Source organism: Tarenaya hassleriana, unplaced genomic scaffold, assembly GCF_000463585.1.
Source record: "Tarenaya hassleriana unplaced genomic scaffold, ASM46358v1 Cleome4, whole genome shotgun sequence".
In the NCBI taxonomy this organism is placed as follows: Eukaryota; Viridiplantae; Streptophyta; class Magnoliopsida; order Brassicales; family Cleomaceae; genus Tarenaya; species Tarenaya hassleriana.
In genome coordinates, this window is record NW_010966881.1 from 4,096,777 (window position 1) to 4,120,245 (window position 23,469).

The following is a 23,469-nucleotide window of genomic DNA, read 5'->3' on the forward strand; positions in this document are numbered from 1 at the left end:
TATGATATTTAAAAATATATTATACATTTAAACTCAATCGATAATAATAACAAAAATATTGCTTTATAATTTGATCTGCTATATTTATATATGGTGGGTCATACCATAGATTGAAAACCATGTTTATTAGCTTCAGTCCATTCCATTATGAGAGATCATAATTAGAGTTAGTACAATATAAATAGTTTTTATTTGGTTTGGATTTTTTTTATGTTATTAAAAATTCCACTAAAAAAAGTACATTATGCTTTTAAACTTAGCCGTACAATAAAAATTATTGTTCCATTTCACACGTAACTTAGCCATACAAACAATTTACCATACCATATAGATTGAAACCCATTATTTGTTTAGCCTCACCCCATTCCATTATATCATAATTAGGGTTAGAACAATACAATATAGAGTTTATTTTTTATATAATATGTCTGATTATTGCATGAAGATACGACATCTTGATTATATCTCAGCATAGACTAAAAACTAAACCCTCCCGTGTAGGAGGCGCTACCATAACCAAAATCCCCCGGTGATCCACAAGACGACAAACCTTGAAAACCTTGAACATAATTATCATCGACGGTGATAAATTTGTTAACGTTACCGTCAACGTTAACGCCCGCCGTTTGATCGTCGTTTCCGCCGGAGAGGAAACAATTATCACCGTCAAGACCCCACAAGCTTCCCCATAAGTAATTATTACCTCCGTCGATCATCATAGACTGGTCGGAAGAACAAGGTGCAACAGCTGTCGTGGTCGTGTAATGTTGATCAGGCACGTTGTTATACTGGCCCTCCGAAGGTGCGATGCCCAGCTCTGGGTTTAGTTTCGTCGTGACGTCGTCTTGAGCCGGCTGCGACTGCGGTTTCGTTGGCATTTGCGTCTGCGTTTTGCGTGATTGAGATTTCTTGATCTTGTTATCTTGCTTGCGCGACGATTTTTCTTTCTTCTTGAAATGGGTTCTCCAGTAGTTCTTGATCTCGTTATCTGTTCGTCCGGGTAAGTATCTTGCAATCGTGGACCATCTATTCATGCAGACAATAAAAAAATTGTAATTTCAGCACACGTGTTGCATGTGTGTGTATATACACCAATTGAATTCATATATATAATCCCATCTAATTCTAAATATATAAAGGAACAAAGACATATATGGAAAATTTAAATGCTATAAATTAAATTATCCGTTGCTAATCTCATCTTTATTCGATAATATATACAACGTCAAGAGTAGATGATTGTATGATATATATAGATATATATATGGACGTGTGGGACTTACTTGTTACCCCAAAGAGAATGGAGTTCGATGATAATTTCTTCTTCTAGAGGAGTGATTTGTCCTCTCTTAAGACCGGGCCTCAAGTAATTAACCCACCTTAATCTACAGCTTTTGCCACTCCTGTTCAGCCCTAATTTCCGTACAAAAAAACTATATAAGAGAGTGGCAAAAGAATCACCAACAGTATACAAATGGATATTAATTTAAATAAATAAAAAAGCCTTGCCAAAATGGAAACCAAGCAGATATAAAAAACGCAACTAGACCTTGTAATATGAGCATAAAAATTTTCCCCATTTGACATTCTTCGAATCAAAAGATAGTAGTATAGTATATAATTATGCATATTATAAGATCAAATTAAGACGGGCTCCACGAGTAAGAAAAATATGAGATAATTTTGTATAAGGCTTCTGTTAAACCCTAGGGCTTAAATTAAGGCTTTGTCCATTAAAAATGTAAAAAGTATTTTAAAGAATATAATCCAAGAGAGCCTAAGTCAACTTTTGCCCCATTAATTAGATCTCCCACTAGTTTGCTCTCGCCTTTTATTTAATCTCCACAAAAAGCATATGTCTATTACCTTAATTATCTATATAAAAGTTGTAGTACTTTTCATCAACTAGTTTTGTTATTTATCAAGAAAATGAAAACATTGAAGAAGAAGAAGAAGAAGAAGAAGATGATGATGATGATGATGATGATGATGACGGTGATCAAATCGCCAAAACAAATCGACTGTGTATACCCGTGCTCCTCTCTCTTTTGACAAAAAGTATATCAATCAAAGATGGAAATCTATGATTAACACACACATACACATACGTACGTATAAATAGACATACACATACACATACATACACAAACACACGCACACACACGTGTTATATATAGCGATTTACCTGCACACTTAGCAACAGAACTCCATCTTCCTTCTCCATGCAGAGTAACATACTCCACGAGGAGCTTGTCTTCTTCAGGAGTCCAAGGCCCTTTCCTCCATCCATCTTGTTGTTGTTGTTGCTTCTGATGTTGATCATGTTGATGATGATGGTGATCATGATCATGATCATGATCATGATGATGAATTCCCCAGTCAACCATAATATATACTTGGGAAATTCGCCTCCAAAGCCTCTTTGAGACAAAACGATTCTACGACCTTACGTACACTCCTATTTATGTGTGTGTGCCTTTGCTCATCTATGTGTTGTGACATGAGCGTGTATATATATATGTGTGTGTATGTGTCAATATTCATTATGCTTAACATCAGTCACTTCATACTTTTTTGGGTTTTTTTGTCCCTTCTTTTTTTTTAGTTAAATATACCCACAAAGTAAATAATTATGTCATTATTGATTAATTAATTAATTATTAATCAACCCCATTAAATGTGTGATGAATCAAAATTTTACTTGAGTTTCTCAATCACGAAAGCAAATCTTTCTCGGCCTCTAAGCTTCGACCAAGTGTTACCACATCATGCAAAACAGCTCATTTTCTTTGTATCCAATTAGGGTTTTACAAGTACCCTAAACGTGGATCCGTACAGATATATATATATTCTCTATCACCAAATATTCTTACAACAATGTCTGTCTTTGGACACTTGAAGAGATATGGACATCATCACTAAGGCATAACTTTGGTCCCGATTCAGTTGGGGGAGATAAAAAAAACCGCAAAAAGGAAAATAATAATTAAAAAAAATGGAAACTTTGATAGTGGACTGTCCTTGTTTACTTGGAAAACAACTTATGTACCAATAGAGACTCGACAGTTGTGAAATAAAATAATCAGCATTGCTTTTGGATCAATTCTACTTTTATTACTATTTATTATTATTATTATAATGGCGAAAACAATATTAATATTTAAATAAACAATGTCGGGGCATTAATGAAGTTTCTAGTATACTAAATCGGGCAATAGGAAGATTTGAATATGCCTCTCAAGTTTTCAATGAGTCATATTAGTTTTATATGTTGTTTGCCTTTCGGCTGCACGTACAAGTATTTATGGAATGTTTGGATTTCTTGAATTGGTTAACCGAATTTCTTAATTAAAACATGAGTGTGACCACACACACACACAAAATAGAAATACTTTCTCGTATACGTATATGCACGTATATCTATACTTGGAAAGTTTATTATCTTAATAAAATGTACATATACTGACTTTAGTTCACTCTAGTTGCATCTGAAATAATTGTTTCTTTCAGTTATATAAATTGAACACATGATTTAAAAATCAATTGAATAATTCTTTTGAATAGTAAATAAACAAAAATTAAATAGAATATTTTTTTTTATAAAATTTGGTTGTATTAATCACACTAATGGTACATAGAACAGGATCCCTGAATCCACATTATAAACGATCAACCAACAATAAAACATTCATGAAAGGGAAAAAAACTTACAAAATAGATATCTTTAAAGAACTAAGTCGAACTCAAACTAGTATCCAATACTAACCAAAAGATATAGTAACCACATAAATATGTTTTTTTTTCATAAAACTGGATAACATAACTGAAATCCAAAATACCATAGTTTTCCGGGTTATTTGATTATTCCATATTTTCATAAGAATATTATTTTGTATTCATCAAGACATTATACAACGACCGAAGTTAGAATCTTAAAATAATTTTGTTATCTCTCCACCACGTGGCATCTAGTAGATTATTCAATCTTGGTCTAATGATTCAAAAACATTGGTTAAAACACAGAAAATCATTGTAGAGAGAATTATGAAACATATGTATAGTTGAGATTGACATAAATGGCTATACATACGTATATATCGATCTTATGAATACATATTCATACATATATATATATATATATATGTGTATCAGTGTGTGTATGCATAAGCAGATGTTAGATACGAAAAAGATGGTGAGTAATGTAGCGGACAGGTTGATTTCATTGTATCTAAGCTGGATATGACCGTTCTTCTTCTCAGCAATTTTGTCTGTTTCCTCCAATCAAATTAAAGACGTAGACTATTATACTAAGTTTTGTATATTGTATACAAATATTCACATGGTATATATGACGTGGTCCATGCCTCATGGTGCACACATATTTATTTTGACTACAAAAACTTGGATTAAAATAATAAATAAAAAAACGGAAACGGAAACGGAAATACACAAAAAGAACGCTAGAAAAATTTAATATTTAATTTAGGATGTATAATATATATATATATATATATATATATATAAAGCTTCTAGAAAGAGTATCATGATACATGATCACGGACCCATCGCTTTGTTACAAGCTTAGATTGCTTACTATATATAACTTTTTTTATTCCTTTCAAATTAATTTCCTGCATATCTTGTAATAATATATGCATGGGTAAGATACACATGAGGACCTAAACTAGATTAGTATATATATGATTTGTATACTCTTTAAAGAAATCACGAGATATTTATCATTATAAAATATATGGAAATTAGTGCATTATTTATTGGAAATCCATTCATAAGTTTTCATTCGAATGGACCTATTGTATAAGTATTGGTTTTAATTTAGCGGGCTTCAAAATATTGGTTTGCTCAAGAAAATTAAACATATGGCCTATAATTATTTTATAAATATATAGACCTTAATGGTGCACAATTATTACCGTAATGGCGTAACACCATACGATAATGGGTGGTGAAGGACCACGGCTTACATATATAAATAAATTAATTCATTAATTAAAGGTTGAAAAAAGACTTCAAATATTTAAAAGAAATGCAAATTTGATTTCTTATAAATCAGGGAAAAAAATCGCAAGGAAAAAGGAGAAAGAGAACAAAAGGACAGATTGAAATTTGCTGGTAACGTGTAAAGATACAGCTAATCTTTGGTATTAATATATTATTACCTTATTTATTATATAAATCAGCCTAATGTCTCAATTATTAATGCACTAGAGATAATTTTATACATATAGATTGTAAGGTTCATCCATGACTTTTTTTTTCTGGCCGGACTGAAAATAATTTTGCGCTTTCTAATTTATTAAATCATTAAAATTACGTGTCAATTCCATTTTTATTTAGCATGTGTATTCATGCATTATGAAAGTTACATAATCGATTCATAATATCAATGCCAGGATGTCGTTTATTACAGTTTTCTTCACTTAGAAGCTAAGCTATACTTCGACTGAGATTTTATGAATATATATATTTTTCAGTCCGAACAATAATATATGTTTGTTCAGATAAATATAATCAGATATGATTTTTCTAAATTTAAGATATTGAATTAAAATCGAATCTGAATATAATATGAACATAATTTAAAAGTGAATGGAATACAAAAAAGAAAGAATACAAACTTGTAAAATAATTATTTAATAAAAAAGGAACTTGAATAGAATTCGAACCGAAGATATAACAAATTAATAATTACAAATTTTATAAAATAAAAAATAAATCAGATATAACGGGAAAACTAAATCATTTAGAGGAAGACTTATAATTTACATGGACTGTTTTGGTACAATCCCAAAAAATTGTTGGGCTGAATCATATCCTGTGATATAATATATAGTCGGAAGCATATCTTCAACTAATAAATAGAAATTCCTTCTACCTCTTCCTGTTTGAAACACGACAGTTAAAATTGTATTTTAAATAACTCACAATCATTTAAATTCGAATTAATAATAACCAAATTTGAATTAATCTACACCTTGACTCAATTTTACTATCAGAGTTAAGTTAACCAGCACTAATTCATAAATATGAACGGTCAATAGAACCTTACTTATAGCTCATTTTAGCCAGAAACCAGTACTAAGTCTAACGTGCGCGAGCAGACAATGATCGAAATTTTGACCATTTAGGGTTTATGGAAATAAACGCCCCCCAAATTCAACGCGAGAGAGCAAAGCCTCTTCTTCTCTGGATGAACGTACGTCTCGCTAAAACCCTAAAACGTAGGCTAACCATATCCTCGGTAAAGGGAGGTGCTTTTCGGCATTTGTCGTTCATAAAGGTGGATTCTTTCTTCTCTGCTTCTGACCTGAAGAAAACGGAGACGATGTCGTCTTATCTCGGCGATTACAGTGTCATTAAGGAAGGCAAGGCCGAGATCCTCGTTGACGCGAAAAATGAAGTCTTTTACAACAAGACCCAGGTTCCGAAATCATGTTTTTTCTAGCATTTTCTTGCCCTTTTGTTTAAGTTTTTGTGCTTCTTCCCATCTGGGTTCTGGTAGAATTTGGTGGGTGTTCTGTTACTTATTGGAAGCTTGATGCATTGGGTTTGAATGATTTACACATTGAGTGAAATGATGGTTGAAAATGGAAGAAAGATCGACTTTTGATGTTTCTGTTTCTCTGGAGATTTTAGTCACAATGTGTATGGTGTGTGGCTTAAGCCAGAGGAAATGCAATTGAAAGCTGTTGTACTTTTGTTCTGGAGTGCGTGTTTGCTGTGTTGATCCCAGTAAGGAATCCATATCATTGATGGAGTCCTTAATCTGTGTTAAGATCACCAGATTCTATCTCCCTGTGATTGTTTGCTTTTTCAGTTGAAATGAGAGAAGGAATCAGTGTTAAACGAAGTTATGCGTTTCTAGCTGGACCACCAAATCATTGTTTGAGACTTTAGCTGTTTCAACAATGAAAGTGTGTTGATTTTGTTTTTGGTACCTTAGTTGAATGTCTATACGATGTGCATGGGATTGATTTTACTGCTTGTTAAGTTTTATCGCATTCTATAGGTGAACAACAGAGACATGTCCATTGCTGTCTTAAGGGCATTCATTTCCAAACGCAAGCAAGAGCATGAGGTAATGTTGTCTAGAAGAAAAAGAGGAGGAGCATCAGAAGCCACTAAGAAAGATGCTGAAAAATCTGTACAAGGAGAAGCTCCTGAAAAATCTAATATCAATGACGATGAAATAAACAAAGGACATGACGGGGGAGAATCAATCTCTCTAGATGAAAAATCTGGTGTGTCAGAGAAATCTTCTAAGACTACAGAATCTACCACTCAAATGGGTCCTAAGCCACCAAGAGTGCTTGAGGTTTGTTTTTAGCTGCCACTTTGCTTGGTGACATGACATCGGGTTACTTCTAAAGAATCTTAGGCAGGTTTGCTGACTGATTTTCTGCTGATTTGTTTTTTAATCTGTAGGCTTTGTCAGCTTCCGGGTTGAGAGCATTAAGATATGCCCTTGAAGTAGAAGAGATCGGTCAAGTTGTGGCATTAGATAATGATAAGGGTAACTCCTGAATGTTCCTTTTTCCCGATCTACCCTGTTGAGGATTTTCCTTGCTGATCCCTTTGTAAATGGAGAAGGAAAGCTCCTCTTGATTCCTTGAATAGGGTCACCAGATGTATTATACTCCAGAACATATACAAATACTGCTTATGTTCAGTTCTATCCAAGAACCATTCAGGACAGTGATTTATGTTTTTAAAGTCCAAAATGGTTTGAATTTGTGTGCTCCTTTTGGTGGTAGAGCTTCTCATGAGTGTTTGGTTTCTCTTTTCTTTCTTTGCAGCATCAGTAGAAGCTTGCCAGAGAAATATAAAGTTCAATGGTTCAGTTGCAAGTTCGAAGATAGAGTCACATCTAGCGGATGCCCGTGTATACATGCTCACACATCCAAAAGAATTCGACATGGTATGTATCTTTAATATTTCTGCATGCTAAAAGCAATCTGATGTATAAATATATCACAATAAATTTCGAGATATTTTTCACTTTAACCAAAGAGTATTGTCTGGCCTGACCCTGAACACCATCAAATTGCCTCAGGTTGACCTGGATCCCTATGGTTCACCTTCTATATTCTTGGACTCTGCGGTCCAATCTGTCTCTGATGGAGGCATGCTGATGTGCACGGCAACTGATCTGGCAGTGCTTTGTGGAGGTAATGGAGACGTTTGTTATTCCAAGTAAGATATATCCACTTTCGAATCTGCTTCCTGGCGTTGTTTTTGTTCTTAGTTTTAACAAACAATGTTATTGCCATCAGATACGGCTCATATCCTCTCAAAGGAAAATACTGTCATGAGATGGCTTTGAGGATTCTCCTTGCCTGTATAGAGGTAAATCTCTTCACATCCCTACATGTTTCCAACTACTTTTTATATTTATTTCCTATATTACATTGCCTTTTAGTAAAGTCTATCATTTTTTTTAAACCGTCTTCCCTTAAAATGCAGAGTCATGCAAATCGCTATAAGCGATACATTGTTCCTGTTCTGTCAGTTCAAATGGACTTCTATGTTCGTGTCTTTGTCCGGATATACACGTAAGCCAGGATTTTGACTTGACACTCATCAGGTTTTGTTGGAAACCAAGCATTAATCATATACTTTCAGAAGTTCCTCTTCCTCTCCCCATTACTGAGTTATTAGAAGCTTAATGCGGTTGATGTAGTTCTGCTGGTGAGATGAAGAACACTCCTCTCAAGCTGTCTTATGTTTACCAGTGTAATGGTTGTGATTCCTTTCATCTTCAGCCTGTTGGGAGAACTCTTGAAAAGGTGAAAACACTGATTTGGTAAACTCTCTGTGCTCTCTCTCTTTTCTCCATGTTTTTCCCTTGTTTGGACATCGTCTTCTGATGGATATCTGTGAATAGATAGTATTCTCCGACATCTGATAGTGTAATATTTAATCAGAGAAGGAAAAGCTATGACTATCAGAAAGAGGGGTTGTTTAAGAGGACTTATCTGGTAATGAAAGTTTGTGAGGTGAATAAATAGAAATTCCTATTTATGCTAATTCCAGAACCAGAAATTTCCTGTGTGCCGTTCACCTTTGTAGCCCGCCTATATTAATTAATTTACATCGAAAAAACGCATTTCATCTGCATCTTTTTGAAGTTTACCCCACTTTTGGCCATAGAGAACTATCATAATTTACATCTGTGTGTCAATGGCAACATAAAATTTTCCTTGTCTTGCACATGCTCATCGTTAAGTTACTGGAAACTCGCTGAAGTTGCTGCTGATTGTTGTGTCTGTGCCATTTCCCTTTGCATGGGTTTCTAGTTCAATTTGTTTCAGGCAAGTTTATTGTCCGTGTTTCTTGCATCATTTGGCAGAATAAGAGTACGAGATATTTGCCTGCCTGTGGTCCGGTTGTTCCTCAAGAATGCTCCCACTGTGGGAAAAAATTTAACATAGGTGGACCCATATGGTCCGCTCCTATACACGACCAAGATTGGGTAACTTCTATCCTAGAAGACGTGAAATCTATGAAGGATAAATATCCTGCTTATGATCGTATATGTGCTACATTGACCTCGATCTCCGAAGTAAGTTCAACATCACGTTATGTTTTAGTGAGTTCCACTTTTTTCTGATCTTGTGTTACTGAAAATTTCCTTATCACGAATGTCACAAACCAATGAGAACACCGAAACTAAAAGCCTTGTCCTAATGAAATCATGTAACGATATAGTGTTTTTACCTAATTGCAGTTTGATGAGGTCAAAGTGAAATCCACCGGTTTTTGGTTTTCTGCAGGAATTGCCCGACGTTCCTCTCTTTCTGAGCCTCCATGGCCTATGTGCAACGCTGAAATGTACTCCTCCTTCAGCTGTTCTCTTCAGATCTGCAGTCATCAATGCAGGATATGAGATTTCTGGAACTCATGTGGAGCCACTTGGACTAAAAACCAATGCTCCTATGGATTTCATTTGGGATCTCATGCGTTTCTGGGTAATCAAAATTCGAGCTCAGAACGCCATTTTTCAAGTTTTTAATGTTCCTGTGATACTATATAGGCACCGTAAATAATTCGATAACCAGTTGAATTGAAATCTTGACAGAACTTCTGCGTTTTGTAGTTGTATAGTAAGAGTTTTAGCTGAACTTGTCAACATCCTCTATGGTGCAGGTAAAAACTCATCCGATAAAGCCGCAACCTCCTCAACATCCTGGAAGCGTTATACTTTCAAAGGAACCCAGTACAGATCACGAGGTACATTCTCTTTGAACAGAACTTGTAAACCCAACAACAATAAAAGCTGAATAGTTTGTATCCAAGAAAGGTATAATCTTTATGCATTTCACATAAATACTACCTGCAAAGTGGCCGGGGAGAAGGTCCAGAGAAATCTGACTTGCATAAATATTTTTGAAAGAACCTCAATATGTTGTCTTTGTGAATAAACCCTTAAATTACAGGGCAGTCCTTGTTTTTTATTCTCTAATATACCAACACTTGTATATAAACTGCTCAAAGTTTGAATCTTTCAGTGTTTCGATGCCACTGTATAACTAGGGCTTATAGCTGATAGTACATAAACGTGTTGGGATCCTTTTCAATAACATTTGGACAAAGTTCATGGTTTCAAGACTTTTAAGAATCTGGTGATCTTTCTTGCTTGTGAACAGATAGATCTTGCTCGGGCAGCATCGCTTAGCAAAGCGCAGGCAAAGAAGAAAGCTGTTCGCTTTCTTCCGAACCCGGAAAAGTATTGGGGTCCTAAGGTAAAGGCAGGCAGACAGATCACAATGAAACACATCTCCATTCTGGGAGAAGATACCGTTACTAAGCATCTTAACCGTGAAAATGGCGGCGAAACACGCGATGCTAAGCACCCAAGGACTCAAGATACTACTACTAATCCAACCTCAGAAGATTCGACAGACGAATGAACCATCTTTGTTCAATTTGGAACACTTCATCTTCATGTGGGAAAAACTCTTTTGGAGCCACAAAACATCAGACTCCATCTTTGTTCAGACCTGAAGAGAAACTGAGAGAGAGAGAGCAGAACCCCGAAGCAGATCTGTACCTCTGAATCTTGTGAGAGTTTGGAATGGTTGATTATTCCTCTTGATTTGTAGACTGTTACTTGTTCTGTGTCTATTATGAGATCTGGTGTGTATACCAGAAGCTCATGGAATCCGATTTACCATTTGGTGATCTGACATCTCGACTGCAGCTACGCCATTGCCCAGCAGTGCATAATGATACCAGGTTTACTCTTTCTCTAATAATTTGCCAGACAAGATTTCTGATGTTCCCCATTTACGAATGTCCCAAGTTCATGTCTGAACTAATGCAAGAGAAGTTGGTCCTGGAGACACTATTTTTTACATTTGATTATACATACAAAGGAGCATTTTTCCTCCACTAAGCAAGATGACAGAAACAGAATACAATGATTTTAAGCAGAAACTGTTCATGGTTCTATACAGATGAACAGAAAAATCAAAGGAAAAAATTGTGGGTAAAAAAATTTCAAGACGAGATAAAGCTCAAATCCCACATAACCCCTCTTAACTTCTGGCAAAAGCTACGCAGAAATATATATATATATATATATATATAGGTACACCTTTATAAACTCTTATAATTCTCTCTCTCTCTCTCTCTATATATATATATATATATAATCTCTCTTTCTTTCTTAATTATCTGTACATATCTAACTTCTCTAAGGTTTGGCAAGCAAAGTCAGCAAGCTGTAACCTTGAGATGGAATCCTTTAGGTGCAAAAACTCTTGGAAACACCATTAGTTTCTCTCCTCCAATCTCCTCCCACCTGCAAAAACCCATCAACCAATCACATTTCAAGATTATGTTTCAGACAGAGAATCTTCTCCTTTCTTACAGCATCAATGGCGTTTCAGAAAGAAAAACGGACCTGTATCTGGTTATGAAGTAGTGAAGGAACGAGGAGATCTCGACGATGCCCAGCTCCTTGCCAGGACAAAGCCTGGTTCCCCCTCCAAACAGAAAGAAGTAGTTCTGTGATTCCATGTTCTTTTTCTGCATTAACAATTGTCCAACGGTTTAACAGAAGTGTATGTGTGTGTATATATATATATATATATGTATGTACATGTGTAATGATGTTGGCTCAATGATACTGACCGTCCATCTCCACGGATTGAATGTGAATGGATCTTGATACAGACTGGAATCGTAGTTCAACTCCCTCGTGTATACGTATATTCTCCATCCTTTTGGAATTATATACCCTGCAAAATTATATATATATATGTATGATTAACCTTAATTATATATATGATTAACCTTGGATACTCAACACTGAATTGATGAATTAGCGCCCTAATCAATGGTTCCAAGACGTAAAGCATGTACCCCTGAAGATCAAGATCTTAAGAATTTTAAATATAAAGAAAAACTAAAAAATAAAATGAAAAGATGTTCACTTCTGAACAAAATTATTGAAATGAAGGTATGTAGGACACACAAGAGGATGATTGCATAGCTGGATTGGATGGTATGCAATGTAAATCATTGGTATGTTATAAGGTCCACATGCCCAAATATTTTATCTAAACAAAACCCATAAATAAATAAATAAATTTGATAAAATTATTATATGGTTATAACGCAAGAATAAAAAAATTATGAAGTTAACTCACCGTTGAGTTCCAAATCATGGGTTGTCTTCCTAAGAACACCGTTAACAATGGTTGCCAATCTTGATGTCTCAAATATCACCTGCGAACAAACGGTCCAAACCATATGCTTCACTAATCATATTTATGACAATATTATTATTATTATTATTATTATTATGATAAAAATAATAACGACCCCAGAAACGACAATATCGTAACAAAGATTAACAATATATATTATATCCTATGGAGAAAAGAATCGCATTTACTTACAGCACGAGTGAATTTCATCGACTTCACATCTTCAAGATCGAGCGGCTCATCCTCACCTTTCCTCTGTCTAATGGCCAAGTGTTCTCTCTGCATAGGAAACCAAAACAATACCAAAATCAATACCGAACCATACCGGTGAGTTAAAAACCGGTTATGTTCTAATTTCCCCGGTTACGTACTCTGATTTCCTGAAGCGCCTTGGGATGATCGCGGAGGTACTTAACAGCCATCATGGAGGTTGTAGAGACAGTCTCGTAACCCGAATACAAGATCGTCACGACTTGATCCCTTATCTCTTCGTCCGATAGCAGGTATCGGTTATCTTCCTTCCTCATCAAGTAACCGAGGATGTCGGTGAAAGTTTCTCCAGAGGCTCTCCGCTCTTGCATCAGTTCCCTCAGCAGTTGATCTATGTTCTTTCTTGCCTGACAAGTAACCCAAAAAACTCAACTGTGTATAAACATGTGTATGAAGTAGGAATCCTCCGAAGAAGTTCGAGTGTTTTACCTGAATTCCGCAGCGGTAATTCGAGCCGGGGAGATTGACCGGAACAGATAGAGTTCCGAGAACGAGCTTGAAGAACTCACTTTTGAATTCTTCAATCACTGGCTTGCTTAATGATTCCGCAATTTGTGTCAATGACGACAAAAACGCCATCTGCTCAAGACCCACCCACAAAAAAAAAAGATTAATTAGAAAATTCAAATTATGTATAAAAAAACAAAACATAAATATTCTATCTTCAAGAACAAGAACAAGAACATATATAATAGTAATTAATGATAATAAAGATTCAGGCATAAAAGCCGTTAAAACCCAAGTGGTAATTAATTAGTACTCCACCGGTTTCTCAGAGCTGGGGGTTGAAAGTACTATTCTACCCCTGCTTTGAACCAACAAAATAAAATCTGTTTTCTGTTATATATATATATATATATATAATCCTCTGTTATATATTTCTTCTCGTTTTAATCCTTTTTTTTACAGACGAACATTGGATAAACTAAACGGTCCAAAATATTCAATCTTTCACGAGAATCACATGCTAAAGTAAGCGAATATTAAGACCCAAGATCTGATTCAATGCCCACATCATTCTGCATGCTGTGTTTTACGATAACACAGAACGAGAGAGAGAGAGAGAGAGAGAGACTCACATGTTTGGTCCTGTCCTGGATATCAACGACCTCGAACTCATCCCAACGACTAAGATAGCGCCTCATGAAGGAATCGATCTTGGGCAAGAGATGGTCTCTGATCATCGTAGAGCTAATCAGAGCTAACAGGGAGCCTCTCATGAGCCGGTGGCTCGAGCCATGGACCGCGGCTATGTTGCATGGGCCGAGGATGTCGAGCATTGACTTTGGATAACCTGCGACTAACCCTTTTGATTCGTTCATCAGAATGTATCTGTTAAGCTCCGCGTCCATCGACACAATCGTTGGACACCCAAGAATGTGCGACTTGAAGAAACTCCCAAACCTGTCCCCCCCCCCCCAAAAAAAAAAAGAAGAAACCAAACATGTTTACAAGATATGGTTCTAAACTCATGATCATTATAAGAGGTTATAAGTGAAAAAGAGTTGGAAGCAATATGCAATATTAGGTAAAAATCCTTTTTCGTGTGTTTTATTAACGCATATTATAATAGCTTTTATGTTAAATTCCGAGTATAATGGTGCAGTTATAATTAGATTTGAGTGGAGTTTGGTGCTGGGTTCTCGGAGACAAAGGAATATGGTCAACGACAAAACCGAGAAGTAGGGTCGACGGTCAGAGAGTGAATTTTCCACGTCGTCGATATGAAAACTCCGATTAACAAAACCCTGAATCTAATTACAAGAGTGCCATGATAGATACCGAGAGCGTTTGAGGAGAATGAAGTCGGGGCCATGTTTGAGGAAGTCGGTTGTTTCGCCGAAGAGCGGCCATCCCATGGAGCCTGGAGGGAGCCCTTTCTTGGCGTAACGCATCTCGTTCCATCTCAGCAAAGCCGAGCATATGCATGCCATTAATACCACCACCAAACCTGTCATCATCATCTCCATTGATACCTTCTTCCCCTTCTTCTCCTTCTCTCTGGTCTGTGTTTTCTGCAGAGAGAGAGAGAGAGATAGAGATGGGCCTCTGCTTGGTGCTGAAAGGGTTAGTGCTTGTGCATTTATATAGACACCTAAAGCACCATGCTTGGAGAGAGAGAGCAGATTGAGATTAATTACCATGGAAAGCAGATGATTTAACAAAACTAAAAAGTTGTTCATTAAAAAAGTAAACAGATCTTAGTGTATATATATTAAAAAAAACATACATATATAAAATATATATTGTTGAAATAGAGATAGAACATAGAGATTTGATATGATTGATAATAATTAAAGGCATAATATCAATTAATAATAAAATATATATCGTGTAAATTATATTTTTTGTTATTTATTTCTTTCATATCTTTATTTTCTTGTTTTTTAAATAACTTTTACTGTATAGATTATTTTCATTGTAATGTAATAAGAAACAAAAGATGTAGCAATAAAAATTTTTCTTTTTTTTCTTTTGTTTTTTTTTCTAATTTAATTTCTGCATTTTATTTTTCAATATATTATACAATAGTGTTACGATCTGAACTATATGTTTTTTTTAATTTTCTAATCTCTTCTTTGTTTTACGTTTTGGATGTTCATATATCTAGATCGTTCAAAGAGGAGTAAAAACACCATATTCAAACGATGTGCTATGACAAAAAGAAGTTAAAGATAAAAACTCTAAGATTAAACAAGATGCTATGACAAAAAGAGTTAAGCTAGAATTTTAAAGTCAAACGAAATGATTTGAAAAATGTTAGTACTCTCTAAATAAATGAAATTTGGTGTTTATGGATTGTTCTAATAACAGTGAAGTTTTTCATCATTTTGTTTTATCTTCAAGATTGATTTTTGAATTCTTTCAAAATCAATCTTGAGGGGAATGTTGAAATATAAACAAAATATGGAGATTTGATATGATTGATAATAATTAAAGGTATAATATCAATTAAGAATAAAATATATATCGTGTCAGTTATATTTTATCTTATTTATTTATTTCGTATCTTTATTTTCTTGTTTTTCAATATAAATTATTTTTATTGTAATATAATAAGAAAAAAAGAGATGTAACAATAAAAATATTCTCATTTTTCTCTTTTGTTCTTTTTTTCTAATTTAATTTTTACATTTTATTTTTCAATATATATAAATAATTTCTTTTTATCTATCAGACACATATACAAATGATTTGTATCGTATATTTGGACGTCAGACAGAATTTATATTCACGCTACTGTTGTAATGTAGTGACCATAGAATTTTCTCGTCTTTTGTTTTGGTAAATTTTTACTATATATATACACACACATATATATGTATAGGCGAGTTCATTCGTTATCTGCTATACGTAAAGAAACGGTGTATCGTATATAAATTGCATATATCAAGATATAAACGTAAAATAATTATGACTCGAAAATCTAATGTAAATATTTAAATAAAAATTTTTATGATTCACGAACATAAAACATCGATACAAATCCGACAAATTTCGCCTACTATCACCAAGAAAAGTAAATATAACACCACAATCGGACGGTTAGATTTCGTCCAAAACTAATTACGGGCTAAAAATCAATAACGAGTGAGTAAAGAAAAATATTGAAAATAATCTCGGTAGCAATGTATTGATGTGTATTAACAGCCATTGAATAATTAATTTAATAAAATTAAAGAAAAGTAGAGAGCAGAATTAACTCATTGTTAAAAGTCATGAATGCTTTGTTTTGTAGTTGGGAGGGGAAGATTCTTCGTTGATGTAAAATTAAAGTTTATTAACTTTACGGTTGAATCTTGATGGTTTGTTTTAAATAGACATTTAATGATTTTGTCGTTATTATTATTATTATTGGTTTTAAAATTCATTGCACTCTTTTATATATGGTTTTGTTTTTTTACAAGTTATTGCGCTCTTTTTTTATACATGTCATGGTGACGTGAAATGGAGACATATATATTTATATATAATCGTATACATTAGAACACATGAGTTCCCTACTAAACTTTAAACATTGAATTCTACATTCCTATCGCAATAGATTAAGTAAACAAAATGGAGAACATAGATTTAAAAACCCTAAACTAATACAAAATCGTAAAAAAATGCCTTGACTGAATTGATATATTTTAATTTTTCTAATATTATATATCTCAAGGTCTAGATTTTATGAAATCCATTTCTGATTTAATGATTTGTATTATAAAATATTTATAATCTCTACTTCAATAGCATTGTTTAATTTAATCGATATTTTATGATATGAGATTTTAGCACGATCAAATTAAATTATAGTTCTTCACCAAAAAACACTATATAGTAATGTAAAATTGTATATTATTTAGAATAATTGCGTCGATAATTTATTTATAAAGTTACACCATTTTGAAATATTAGTTTTTTTTTTAATAATTCTAGTTAATAAAGAACGAGGAGGATTGAAGGACAGATAATTGGGGAGAAGGTGGCACATGGGTACCACCCAAATGACCCACAAGACCAAAAAACAAAATTTAGGAAAAAATCTTTTATTAATAAAAAGATTTTTAAACGAAAAAAAAATTTAAAAATGAAAAACTTACCAGAAGTTCACGTGTCTGATCCAAAAAAAATAACTATTCTTATGGAACATTTACATAAAATTCACTACAAGACACACCTCCCTCGCTTACTCCACGTGAATAAGTGATGAGAGAGATTGAAAAATAATGAAAAAAAATTGTTAAATTTTTATTATAATCGTGATTTGTAAAAAAATGGATTTATAATGAGATCAATTAAAACATCAATGGCAACGTTTTTAACCAAAATTATTTGTGCCCGTCATGAGTTCTAACTTTGTAATGTAATTTGTATTTAAACATGTTTATAAAGGATGATTAATTGGGTAAATTTGGTTTTCAAAAAACAAATACATGAAAAAACAAAATGAGAATAAAATATTGCGGTTGTTTCGTTTCGTATTGATTATCGATTAAAGACAATCATATTAATAAAATGTTAAAATGATTTAAATATTATTCTGTGAAAATATATGTTACTGTGTATCATTCTGCCATGACTTGAAAACTGAGGTCTTCTCCAACAGCGAAGATGGAGAGCATTGATTCTACAACATTCCTGGCTCCATGCTGCAGAGGTTTGAAATTCGGTCTACCATTTAAATTACTTTGAATATTATATTATATTATATTTAATTATTATTTTATATATCCACCACATCATCATGCATGTTTACATGTGTTAGCCATTCTGCATGGCTGCATGTCGAAAAAGAAGTCAGGATATAAAGGATGGACTGCTCAGCTCGAGATGTAAATAGAGTTAGCGCATATTTTAAAATTCATATATCATTTAAATTTATGTATTTGTTTTACTAAAATTACATTAATTAGTTTAGAATTTTAGTCTACGTATGTGTTAATGATTTGAAAGTCTTACATAAGAGAATAATGTTTACGTGCATTTTTAATTAAAAAAACTTTACTAAACAACAGTGAACTCTTAATATTTGAAAGTAAATTTAATATGTTTAATTTTTTTTTGTTTTATATTATAGTGAAAACGACCGTCTAAAATAGACAATGCGAATTGTTGCAAAGCTTTCCAAATGTTTTTTTTTTGCGTGACGAAACAAAATGAGTATACTTACGAGCCGACATACTAGAGAGTTATATAACACGTACATTTCCATTGTAGCACAATCGACGTGGCAATATGAGCATATTATGATTATTATTATTTTTTTGGTAAAGGAGCATATTATTATTATTATTATTATTATTAATTTTGTTGTTCGACATTTTATCTTTAAAAGAATATGTCAATTTGATAAGCTAAATGACAGAATGAACTCCGTTCACAAGTGCTCATCTCTCTACATATATACATTAAAAACCAATATTTCACAATAAATAAAACATATGCGTATATATCTACTTAAATATATTTTTATTTTATATCTGTATATGCGAATGCACGTATGCATGCATAGATGGCGATCAGTGGAGGAATATCCACCCACACGCGCACATTAAATAAATGCATATCCTAATTGAACTAAATAAAATAAAATAATGGAATGTCTGGATTTATACATACATATACGGATATGTATGTATATACTGAAAAAAATAATGTTGCTGCGTTTAATTAATAGCTGCAATGCACAACGTACCGGTTGCACACGACGGCATCCTTTTTGTCCTCTTCTCATTATTCTCTCTCCATTATTTCATTTTAATTATTGATATATTTCGGTAAACACAACTTATAAATAAATTTAAAAAAAAAAAACAAAGGAAAAGTGTCATCAATCAAATTGTTTTATAAATATTCCCATGCTCATTATAATGCATCCAAAATCAGCTGAATTGATTGGTTGGTCCTTCTGTTATTGGTTCATGTTCATGCATATGTGTGCATGCATCTAAAAATTATGGATACGGTGATGAATTTACAAAATATAACGAATACTTGTAAAATAAATATAAATTATATGGAACGTATAAGAGAAAATAAAGCAACTTAAATATTTTAGATTATATAAAGTATATAAGGAAATTTAATTATAAAATCCTTATAAAACACTATAACATTAATCTTTGTGTAATAAAATTTCTCCTTGTGATCCACTCGTAGAATTTATAATACTTGACTAGATAAATCATTTGTATGTGGTACGGCAAGTTCATGCGAAATAAGCGAAATCGAAAGTGCCCTACGGTTTCACGTAAAATCTGCACGAATATTTAACCAAAATATTATTCAACATTAAGTCGTTAATAACAAAGAGTATGATTGAAAATATAAAAAAAAAAAACAAATAATATGATTCTATTTTGGTTCACATAGATAGAAATTATTTAAATTGGGCAGTCTTGAGACCTGCAATTTCAGTTCCCAACCCAACAGATATCAAAACAATACAAATTTAGAACATTTTTCACAATAAATATTGATGTTTCGAATCCCACCGGGCCAAACTTTACCAAAAATAAATAAATAAATATTGATGTAGTAATAAATCCTAAATATTTGATCAGCTAAAGAAAGAATTTTTTTAAAATTATTACATCATATTTTTCTTGGATTAAGGAAGCTATAATATTTTAAATACCGAATTAAATATGCATATTTAGTTTCTTATATATTCGTGTATTTTATTTTTTTTGTTAAATAATACAATAAAAATACTAATATTATTCGAACATAAGGAGAGAGAGAATGAGTGGTTCCCACGGACAGAGATTAAAGAATGCCAGATGATGGCCTGTCCGGAAGGACTCGTCGCTCCTGGAGAAAATAAAATAAAATAAAAGATTTATATAATAAATAAGAGAATAATATATTTACCATATAATTATTGTATGCGAGTATGTATAGGTCGGATGATTGAGTGCACGTGTGGTATTCGAGTCCACGTACCCGTGTATGTCTTCATTTACTGGAGTTGACCATCCTTTGACTCCTCTCTCTCTCATTCAATCTCTCCACCATCTTTTCCATTTTATTTAAAAAAAAACAAATTCTAATGGTTAGAAATTACAAAAAAGGTTCATATATATCCGATCTAATTGAATTTAAATTTTATCCTAAAAAATCGAATATTTGAATACTATGAATCGAATTCAGATAATTAAAAATTTTGGGTTTAATATAAGTTTCATTTCATTACTCAATAGTCAATATACATATACATATATATATATGGATATCTAACACAATAATAAAAAAATATAATTTATTGATCATATTAAGAATTGAACGATTCATTCTCATTTGAATATTTGAATATGCGGATAGATTTTTGAAAAATATAAATATTTCTATTAACAGAAAATGAAATACCACAGCGAGGAAATATAATTTTCTTATACGTGTTTTTTAAACCGAATTATTTAATATATAATCATCTAATCACCGCATTTAAATTTGAGAGAACTTGCTAAAATATTAAAAAAAATATTCGTGACATTTAATTTTTTTTTTCAAAAGTGAAGGGTTTTAAAAGTCTTCTCTCTCCACCTATATTAATTTTTTTAATTAATGGTAATTATTTACAACTAAGAGAGAACCGAAAGGAGGCTCAATAAATACAATGTTTGGCCATTTAGAAGTAAAATGTCAAAAAGCAAAAGCCAAAGAGGAATGGTCTCTTTCTCTTTTTCCTCCTCTCCTGCACAATGCTATGTGCATAGCTCTTGCCATTCCTCTGCTTAGTCTTCGCCTATTGATCTCGATCGTAGATTCCTCCAATTATAATAAATTCACCACACCTATACATATATATATGTATATGTATTTCTAGGGCTAAGATTCTAGTATATAATATCTCCTCTATCCAAAATCCACATTAAACAATATTCTATTTGTATTTTAATTCTACTTTGGTTGCTTTTTTATGAGGTATAAGTTGTATTGATCGAACCGGATTCTAAATTCATTTCGTATATACACACATATATATATATATATTCGATGTATTTGATTCTGTGTGTGTATATATATAAGATGGATTTTACGGGTAGGATAGTTTAATTTGCTAGTTTATTTTATTTTAAAAAAAAAATAAATATATGCAGGCGGCGGGGGAGCTAACTGGCAGCACAAAGCATGCTACGAGTTGTCGATTTCATGTGAAATTATTATAATTAATTGATCTTTCGTGTGAACATTTGTTATCGCATTAAGTCAATGTTGGACTGACCACCGATTCATTCACATGGCTCGAGAAATAAGTTCCAAATCAGAGGGAGGGATCGACCAAATCAATCTTTTGACTAAAATTCCAATTTACGAGCTAATGTGTAAGTTTAGATTTTATACATATTGTGTATAACATATAAGATATTGTTTATATAAATTTAAATTCTTTTTTTTATATCATTTGTCAATATAGTACATAAAACCAGTGAGAATTCACAAATAATCTACCTGCCATAATATTATAATCAATTCGAATGATTGACAAAATCTAGATCGCATTGTCATGGAATGTCTGTCCTATTCATTTGTTTGCTTATGAGCTCTCATTAGTTTCTAAGATACAATTCTTTTCCAAATCCTAAATTGTATAATTAGTAGCTAATTAATGAGCATGGGAATTCTACATTAATCACATGAGGAAAAGACAAAGTTGAACACTAAGGTGGCACATATTTGTACCCAAAAGTCACAAGTCTAAGCAAATGGCTAAGTATAAAAATCAAAGTACGGCACACATTTACATAATATATATATATATATATGTATGTGTGTATGTATCATAAATACCTTAAAAACCGTGCACCACGACCATCCGTGAGGTTGCATGAAATATAATGAATGGGCCAGAAATGTGGGTTTCACGTACAATATTTATTATAAATCTCGCTTAATTATTTATAATTATTATATATATATATATATATATATATTTCTCTTGATAGTTGAAGAACAAGCTGTCCAACAATGAAATTGTCTTTGGAATTTTTTGAATGACAACGAAATAGAGAATGCATAAAATATGGTTTGGGGCAACTATTTCATTATATGATATGGATAAGCACACTCCCTGTTTATATATTTTTTGAATATATATATATATATTGAAGGCGGCTTACATGATATGGTGGTTTCATTTTTATGAACGGAGTGCACCTTTCTTCTAGAAAACTCATTTATAGAAACTATATATGGGTTGATACAAATTTAGACTATAGTTGGAATCAATGAAGCTATTTCGTATGGTAGACTAAGCATATATATCATCAATATGTATGATTAATTGAAATAGTGAAGAAAATATTCTTATTGAGTCTTTTTTTTTTTTTTGGTAATTAGCTCCACTATGCACTTATCTTTCTAAACCCCCATGCATGTGTGAAGGTCCCCCCCCCCCTTTTCATTTTTGTTTTTTGTTTTGGTACCCTATAGTGCTTGTCTTTGCTGTTGTTTCTTTCAATTTCGATTTCGATTTTGCTGTTGTCCACTACACTTCTCTTTAATGTATATGTATGTGCATAAATGGATAAAGATATGGTTATATATATATATATATATATATGATCCATGAATACTCTTATAGCATGTTGTTAACCTACCAAACTCACATGCACCTCAACAAAACATTTGATTATATTACTTGGTGAATCTCGAATGTTGACCGAATATATCCATCCCAAAAAAAAACATATCTTAGACTCGTATAATCAAATATTTTTTTTGGTAAAAGGAAAAAAAAAGTCTCGTGGATTATTCTAACCAATATATGTAACTCAATGTGCATATGCACACTCTATCATTGTTTTGGAAACAAAGATATCGAAAATTATAATTAAAAGAATATTATTGCAAATGGATTAACAGGGGGTTGGTCGGGATAACAATAATGAATTGTTATATAACATTAGAATATCATCACTTATTTAATAATTAATATGCTTGGCAACTTGAAATCACATTAATTATTGTGCCTTAT

The 23,469-nt window shown here is 32.6% G+C and overlaps 3 protein-coding genes across 4 annotated transcripts; 1 reads left to right on the forward strand and 2 right to left on the reverse strand.

The window, feature by feature from the left end:
- Positions 1-346: 346 nt before the first annotated feature.
- On the reverse strand, positions 347-2,604 carry LOC104823882 (myb-related protein 340). Its single transcript, XM_010555654.1, has 3 exons — positions 2,186-2,604; positions 1,284-1,413; positions 347-1,026 (listed from the first exon to the last, which is right to left on the reverse strand). Exons 1-3 carry the CDS (start codon positions 2,385-2,387, stop codon positions 477-479), a joined length of 882 nt encoding a protein of 293 aa, XP_010553956.1. The 5' UTR covers positions 2,388-2,604; the 3' UTR covers positions 347-476.
- A 3,558-nt stretch (positions 2,605-6,162) lies between these two features.
- On the forward strand, positions 6,163-11,290 carry LOC104823883 (probable tRNA (guanine(26)-N(2))-dimethyltransferase 2). Of its 2 annotated transcripts, none has more exons than XM_010555657.2 (12): positions 6,163-6,442; positions 7,013-7,336; positions 7,447-7,534; positions 7,818-7,939; positions 8,075-8,214; positions 8,295-8,367; positions 8,485-8,573; positions 8,702-8,807; positions 9,371-9,583; positions 9,795-9,989; positions 10,168-10,251; positions 10,668-11,290. In XM_010555657.2, the coding sequence occupies exons 2-12, from the start codon at positions 7,046-7,048 to the stop codon at positions 10,929-10,931; spliced, it is 1,665 nt and encodes a 554-aa protein (XP_010553959.1). In that variant the 5' UTR covers positions 6,163-6,442; positions 7,013-7,045; the 3' UTR covers positions 10,932-11,290. The 2 variants fall into 2 exon arrangements, with proteins under 2 accessions (XP_010553959.1, XP_010553958.1); XM_010555656.2 differs by having other exon boundaries at positions 7,031-7,336.
- Positions 11,291-11,660: 370 nt separating this feature from the next.
- On the reverse strand, positions 11,661-15,052 carry LOC104823884 (cytochrome P450 85A1-like). Its single transcript, XM_010555658.2, has 9 exons — positions 14,787-15,052; positions 14,084-14,408; positions 13,434-13,583; positions 13,106-13,351; positions 12,927-13,013; positions 12,675-12,753; positions 12,157-12,263; positions 11,927-12,051; positions 11,661-11,824 (listed from the first exon to the last, which is right to left on the reverse strand). The coding sequence occupies exons 1-9, from the start codon at positions 14,972-14,974 to the stop codon at positions 11,737-11,739; spliced, it is 1,395 nt and encodes a 464-aa protein (XP_010553960.1). The 5' UTR covers positions 14,975-15,052; the 3' UTR covers positions 11,661-11,736.
- Between the last annotated feature and the right edge of the window lie 8,417 nt (positions 15,053-23,469).